The 8,514-nt window shown below is 31.5% G+C and overlaps 1 protein-coding gene across 1 annotated transcript; it reads right to left on the bottom strand.

Moving 5' to 3' along the window:
• Positions 1–452: 452 nt before the first annotated feature.
• On the bottom strand, positions 453–722 carry LOC307187111 (keratin-associated protein 19-7-like; the record flags this gene model as incomplete). Its single annotated transcript, XM_079922850.1, has 1 exon — positions 453–722. Exon 1 carries the CDS (start codon positions 642–644, stop codon positions 453–455), a length of 192 nt encoding a protein of 63 aa, XP_079778976.1. The 5' UTR covers positions 645–722.
• Positions 723–8,514: the final 7,792 nt, after the last annotated feature.

Below are 8,514 nucleotides of genomic sequence, written 5' to 3' on the forward strand. Positions count from 1 at the left end.
CATCTTATTCTCCCGTATCCTCAAGACTCAAAACAATGCTCAGGACATGGAGACATGAAGTGAACATTTGTTGAATCAAATTCATTATTGAATCAAACATTGTTGAGTCAAAACACCAATTCAAAGAAAAGGAGGGTAACATCCTGATTGAAATCCCATATACCCGTTAGAAATGTACTAAAATGAATTGATACAGTCATGATCCCTATGCCAGTTAAATATGTTCATTTAAAAATTTAAAATACAGGCTACACTTGGTCACAGCTGATGTTAGTGACTAAATAAAAATCAATAGAAAGATTCCAGGTTCTTCCAGAGGAAGAAACTAGTTCCTTTGGAGCAGGAAGCCAAAAAATAATTAATATTTTCTAAACTTCAAGAAAAATGTTCACATTACTGAAAGATATAAGTAACAGCATGGGAATAGAAAGAGTCTGAGGATCTACAAGTTTTTAGTATAAGCCAGAAAAGCCATATCCTCCATAGCATGATGGGCAGTAGCAGCCATATCTGTAGCCTCCATGGCTACAGCCATGGCCCAGTCTGCAGAAGCTGCTGCATCCGCAGCCATGGCCATAGCCCAGGCCACCAAATCCTCCACAGCTGAAGCCCAGGCCTTTGCAATAGTTGGCATAGTAGCTCATGGTGTCAAGTATTAGAGATCTGATTTGGTGCTGAAGAGGAATTTCCTGAGTGTGACCATCTCTACCTTCCCCAAATGTTTTTATACCCTCAGTAGTGCAACTGGTAAACAATGACAGGTGATATTATTTCAACAAAATAATGTAAAGTCTTAAAATTACTTTAAATTGTTCTTTTCTTACTTACCAAAAGGTCCAAATTTTTGTTAAAGGAATTTTAGTAATAATAATTATTTTTTAATGAGTTTGCATTCCTAAAAACAGAATGTTTCCAAAGTGAGAAAAGATTATAGCCCCTTCAGAGGCCATACTGTACTGGTGTTCTAGTTAAAATTGTCTAATCTAGTTGATAGCTTCCAGTGGTCCTATAATTACATAACCTCAGATTGCTTCTCTTATTCCATTGCCTTAGTTACTGATCATTCCCAGAACCCAAGACCTTTTATCCATGGTGGTCAGGGCATAGTCACAAAGTCATTAGTGATTTCCAGATAGTCAAATTAAAAAACAAAAAAAACAAAACTGAGCAAAACCTTCTTCGTTTTTTATTTTGTTTTTTGTCAGTTATTGGTTTGTTTGAACATTCTTTGGCATTTGCCCTCCTCACCCATTCATTCTTCTTTTAAAGCTTTCTTCCCTTACTTTCTATGGCAAATGTTCAATTAGCTTTCTCTCTCAATTTCTTATGAGTCTTCTTCCCAATTTCTTATTCCTTTATTAACTCTAAAAGTGCCCCTTTTCCTCCATCTTCAATGTATACACTTTTCCCATGGAATTTCAATAAATATTGTGTTTAATAACCGTGCTTATACCGATTACTTTCAAAAGGCTTCTCTAAATATCAGCTCCATCAATTTGACTATTTACTGGATATGTCCCATTTGAATTGCATTCAAATTTCATGTTTAGTAGTAAATTCTTTTTTTTTCACAAAACTGCCTCTTGCCTGTATATTAGTCATTCAAATCACATACCAGAGTATGATCTTGGAATTAATTCTCTTTCATATTTTATAAATATCTTCCCTACTCAGTGCATATTGAACCACAGCAACTCAACCATGTAAATGATAATTCATTAATATTCATGTCTGTTCATTGTTTTCACGTAACTCAGTTCTTCACCACTTTTTCCTGGATTAATGTAAGAGCCTCCCCACCAGTCACACTTCCCCAAGGCAGGGCCCTCATCTGATCTGTTCTCCATACTGAGTCCAAATGAACATTCTGAAACACTAATCTGATCATTTCATTTTTCAGCCATTATACCTAAGTCATTAAGGAAAAGAATATACTCCTAAATTCACAAACAAGGTCTTTCATCACCAAACATTTTTCTCTATCCTGGTCTCTAACAATCTACCATATATTTCCCTTTATTCCATACATAAATAACAAAGACATTATTAATCCACTGCATGCTTTTGAGACTTTACAGGAGCTGCTCCTTCATTCTGGAATCTTCTTTTATACTTATGTACCCATCTTATTCCAACCCACCCTTCAAAAGATAGGTCAAGTGGCACCTTCTCCAAGGACATCCTAAGTTACTTCTACCTCTGCCTGATTTAGAAAATCCTTCAGAGTGCTGCTAAATGCCCTGGATAAAAGTCTGTCTTTGCATTTCATCAGATTTTAGTATACCAATTTGTTTACTGCCTTTTCCGTTACATTATTTACTCCTTCAGGGCAAGAACATTTATTATAATCATATTTTATACTTTTGTGAATGGAATGGAGTAGGCAATATATTGTTAGTTGAATGAATAAATTAGTAAATGAACAGATCCATAGAAAACAAATAGCAAATATCTCTAACAGTCTCATCCACAAATTCAGATGCAAGAAGTGTTCATGTATACAAAGTATATAATAAAAACAACAAAAATGATTATCAAAGCATTCAACTAATAGCTTCCCCCTCCAGAAGCAAAAGAAAACTTTAATGAAATACTTCATATTAAATTAAATATTAAAAAATTAAATGTAAAAGAGATAAGAAGAAACAAAATGAGTTGAAAAACAGGAAAGAAATTTTTAAAAAGATAAAACCATATCAGAAGAAAGACCAGGTTCCAAGATTCATAAAGAAGTTTGGATTCAGATGAAAACAAATGATTCCATTGAGGAAAAGCAGGAAAATAATAAGGTAGAAAAAGTTATTTGATATTTGATTAAGTAAATGATACTAGTTGACATTCATTATTCAAAACTGAAAAATTAGCAAAAGTTTAATAAAAGAAAATGAGGAACTAAGGACATTTTTACAAAAAATGCATAATTAATCACTGACAACTACTAAAAAAGTATCAAAACATTTCTAAATAGCTAAAGATATTTTTTAAATATTGAGTAAATAAAATATATAGAGAAAGAAGCAGAGTAAATATAACAGTACAATAGTAATTATAACAAAAAAATAGTTTTTCAGAGCTGACACTAAACTAATAGCAACTTAATAAATATGAACTAGCTTAATTTACCTCTTAAAATATTATTTGGACTCAAAAAGAGTCAACTATTTTCAAGAGAAACATTTAAAACCGTTATTAAGAAAGTCTAATAATAGAAGTATCAAAATAATTCAATAATGAGATACCACTAGGCAATTATTGAAAAGGATAAAATCCCAGAAAATGACAACACCAATTGCTCACAAGAATGAAAAACAAAAAGAACACTCACTCACTGTTGGTGAGAAAGCAAAATGGTATAGCCACTATGTAAGGCAGTTTGGCAGTTTTTTAAAAAGCAAAATATCCTATAATCCAGTAACCTTTCTGTCTGATATATACCCGAATGATTTGAAAATTTTTGTCTATTCAGAAACCTGTATGTGAATATTTATGGCAAATTTGTCATAATTTCCAGCAACTGGAAGCAATATCCTTCAAGAAGTAAATGGGTAAACAAATACAGTACATCCATACAATGAACCCAGCCATAAAAAGCATTGAGTTATCAAGATGAAAAGATATACATGAATCTTTTATTAAGTAAGGTTCTGACAGTGGAGAAACTTGACAAACACTGTCTCAGAGTGTTCAGAATCAACATCAACAGTGAAAACTTATGCTGGTAGCATTCCTGATATGATGGAATGAAAATAGCAATTTACCTCTGCCACATTCCTTGCAAACACCATAATTCCACTCCAATCATGAGAAAAACGTTGAATGGATCCCAGTTGAAGGACTTTCTACAGAACACTTGACCAGTTCTGCTGGAAAATTGTCAGGGTGATTGGGACTAGGGAAAGTCTGAGAACATGTCTTGTCAAGAGGAGCAATGACTAAATGCAATAAGGTACCCTAGATGGTATCCTAGAAAATAAATATATATATTAAATAAAAACTAAAGAACTCTGAATGAAGTATGGACTTTAGTTGGTAATTATGTATCAATATAGATTTATTATTAGTTGTAACAGGTGCACCATACTAATGTAAAATGTTAATAATAGGGCAAATTGGGTGTGAGATTTATGGGAACACTGTGCTATCTGCATAACGTTTTCTGCAAATCTACATCTGTTCTACAAAATTATCTTTTTAAAAATGTATAGGCAAATGTATATCAGTCGAAAGAGAATGAAAAGGCAGTTGTTTGTAACTCTGTTATCAAAGTAGAGTCTAACCAGATGATAAAACACAACAGTGGAAGCCATCTTATAAAGTTAAAGACACTTTAAAATAAAGAAATAATGGTTACGATTTTATATGAAAAAACAACATGGCAACCACCTTTATAGAGGAAAATATACTAGAGATGCATGGAGACATAAACAACACAGCAATGCCAGAACAAGACAGATAAAATGGAAAAGCATAAGTAATAATATGGAGGACCAAAATAATATAAACAATAGTGACTGACTTTAAAATTATATATAACTTTACATTTTAATAGTAGAAAATAAAAGTTATTCTCAAGCATGTATGAAACATTACAAAAATGTATTAAATCACAAAGCATTAAGAGGTTCCATGAAGGAAATATTATAAAAAATTCTCTAATAATAATGTAATACAAGTAGAAATTAATAAATATAAATCAATAAAAACCCAGAAATTAAAACCAACACAAAACTATGAAATCTTGAGTGAAAAAAAGTCACAGGATTTTTAAATGGTGATAATGATAGTGAAAATGCTACATATTATAATATGGGGTATACATTACAAAGATAGCAGAAAAAAATTTAGTTTTAAGCACATATATAAGTAAAACACAAGTATGCAATAAAAGTACAAACAAGTAAACTAAAAGAAAGCAGAAGGAAGTTATAATAAAGATCAAAACAGCTCTTGATCAGATAAAGCACAGAAATTTGTAGAAAAACAATAGAATAATTAATTACACAAAATTATGGTCATTGGAAACAAAAAATAGAAAACTACCAGCTAAATTAATTTTAAAAAGGAAGAAGAAAAATATAAATAAATTGAATTAATATATATATAATATAATATAAATGTAAGTAAACATATACAATTACATAGAGAAAGAGAGACAGACAGCGAAAGAGAGGGGGAAATCTTCTTTGTAGACTTTTGCTCAAATAAATTTGAAAATCCTCTCAATACTCTGTAATGACCTATATGGGAAAAGAATCCTAAAGAGAGTGGATATATGTACATGTATAACTGATTCACTTTGCTGTACTGCAAAACTAACACAGCATTGTAAATCAACTGTACTCTAAGAAAAGTTAATTTAATATTTAAAAATTTTTTTTAATTGAAAACCCTGAATAAGATGCATAAATTTTCTAGGGGAAAAGTTTTACTAGAATTGAACCCATTAGAGATAGAAATTTTAAAGACTAATTTTTGAGAAGAAAAAGAAAGAACTGCTCCACACACAAAAAGCTGGAGGTTCCATTAGCTTCAAAGGCTAGTTTACCAAAAGTTCTAAGACATAATCCTTAGGCAACATAAATTGTTCAAGAGCATTGAAAATGAATGAAGTCTCCAAATATGTTTTTTGAATCACTTATCTAACATTTATCTAAATTCAATGAAGAAAATGGCACACATGAAAGAAAATTACAGACTAATATTACTTCTGACTACATATGCATAAATTCTGCATAAAATATTAGCAAATAGAATCTAATACCATCATAAAAACAGTACATCATAAGGAAATGGAATTTACTTGGAGAATATAAGTGATGTCGATATAAGGACACTCATTAATATAATGCACCACATTAATTGATTCAAGGAGAAAAATCATATTACTATTTCCATAAATGCTTAATAACTTTTGGCAACTTTCAATATTCATTCCTTATGAAAGCATTCAAGAAAATAAGAATTGATGATTAATTTTCTAACATAATAAAATTGACTTAAAGTTAGCATTTTAGGTAACTGAAACCCTAGAGGCATTTCCACAAAATTTAGGAGAAAGGCAAAGATGCCTACCCTATGCACTAGTATTAAACTTTGTCCTGGAGATATTAGCAAATGCAGTTGGGTAAAAAATATCAATAGATGAGTAAGAACTAGTAAAAGATTTTAAAAAGTAAAACAATCTCTACTTGCAGGCAGCACAGTAGCATATCTGGAAAAACCCTTGCGAATCAGTGATGAAACTAACTCAAAAACTAAAATGATTCATCAATAACATAATATAAAATTGTCAAAGAAAATGAATAGTTTTCATATACACAAGGAAGTAAAAGATATCATGATAGAGAAATACCTATTAACAAAAGTAAAACATATATAAAATATTTCAGAATACACTCAACAAAAAATTGCAAAACGTATATTCAGTGTTTTAATTCCTGAAAGATTTAAAAGTAGACTAGAATATTTTTTTTAATTCTCTGTTTGTTGAATGGATGATTCAGTAACATAAAGATGTAATGTTAATGTAGTAGATCAACTGCTTATAAGGCTAGTAAGAAGGTTAAAAGACAGAAGTAGTAAAAAATAATTCTGTTCAGATATTTTTTATTGTAATTGCACTGAATCTATAAATCAAATTTGACAGATAATGATTCTTCTGATCCACAGTCATGATATATTTTCCTTATATTTAGACCTTCTTTAACTTCTATAAGTATGTTTTAATATTTACTATTAAGAAGAATTGCACACTTCTGTTAGATTTATTAATAGGTGTGCAACCACAAAGGTTTGACTTGTCATATTCTCATGGTACACAAGTCTGACACAGCATCAACATTACTAATGGAGAGCAAAGTACTCAAAAATGGAGCAACAGTATTCTCTGCATCAACATATGACAGACCTTAAACTACCAGATATGGTTTTCAGAATCCACTTTTCCACAAAAGACACACTTGTATTTCCAAGTGAGGAAAGCTAATAGGCAAGAGAAGGTTTCAGATATGTCAGCCTCTAAAGTTTGATATTTACATAGCCTTCATCTGGCTACATTACTAATTTCCAATCTTCAACAGAACTGTGGTCCATAAATTTCAGATTCATTTACAGTGAACAATCTAGATAAACCATATCTAGCATTCTAGGAATGCTAAAAGCATTTACACATTTAACATTCCTAGAATAGTCAACTGTTGGATAGAATAAGCCATTCAAAATCCTCATGATTCATTTTCACTTTTAGTCAGTAAATTCCATCACTCACCAAAGGACAAACTTGCCTCAGATACCTCTGGCCTTAAATTAGTATTTTGGGAAGAGTTTTAATCATAGATTTAATTTCTTTTTTTTTTTTTTTGGCTGTACGCGGGCCTCTCACTGTTGTGGCCTCTCCCGTTGCGGAGCACAGGCTCTGGACGCGCAGGCTCAGCGGCCATGGCTCACGGGCCTAGCCGCTCCGCGGCATGTGGGATCTTCCCAGACCGGGGTACGAACGCGTGTACCCTGCATCGGCAGGCGGCCTCTCAACCACTGCGCCACCAGGGAAGCCCCATAGATTTAATTTTTATATGAGAGAACTATTCAGGGTTTTTTTCCTCTTGGGTCAGTTTTCATAAATTTAATTTATTACAGTAATATATATTTGAGTTCAAGATAAATGGTTTTTGCTTCTATTTTAGATTTTTTATTTTATAAAATATTTTAAATATACCAAAAAGAAGAAAGAATAAATATTACAACAAATATTATCTACTTAACAATTGTTAATATTTTGATATAATTCTTTCATGTTTATTTTCTCAAGTGTTCTAAAATAATTTACTGCAAGCTAAAGTTTTTCCTTATCATTTTGTTTTGAAATTAACAAGATAATTTCCAAGGAATAATGAATTTTAAAAAATACACTAAAATTTGATTATCATCACAGAGCCTCTTCAACCTTTAGACATAGAATTCCTGTGTTTGGCCAGTAAAGAAAAAGATAGATATTGATAATGAGGAGGAAGAGGAGAATGATAAAATAAAGGAGAAGAAAATGAGGAAAAGGAGAAGGAAGAGGTAAGGGGAAGAAGAAAGGAAAAAGAAGAAGGAGGAAGAGATAATTATGAAATAAGACATATTGGTAAATTTCTTAGCTATAAGAAGAAAACGTAAGAAGAAAACGTTGCCATGGTTGATGATTGTATTAATACATCACAGCAAGTTTAATGTGATTAAAAAATTGAAGTTTAAAACACATTTACTATGTCAGAAAAAGTTTATTATTAGACATCGGATGCTAAAAGGCGAAGACTTGCTAGAGTATAGTGACTCTCCGTCCTACATAGAAGGAGAATCCCTGAGAGCATCAGTAATCAAACACCAACATCTAGTTCATCAAGTTGTCTTCACATTAATGTCATATTCATCAAGTTGTCTTCACATTAATGTCACATTAATGGCCCAAATAACAGTTTCATTATCAAGACAGGATAAATGAAGCAAGCAGGTTATGGAATAAAGTTTTCTAGA

This window comes from Stenella coeruleoalba (genome assembly GCF_951394435.1).
Source record: "Stenella coeruleoalba genome assembly, chromosome: 5".
Classification (NCBI taxonomy): domain Eukaryota; kingdom Metazoa; phylum Chordata; class Mammalia; order Artiodactyla; family Delphinidae; genus Stenella; species Stenella coeruleoalba.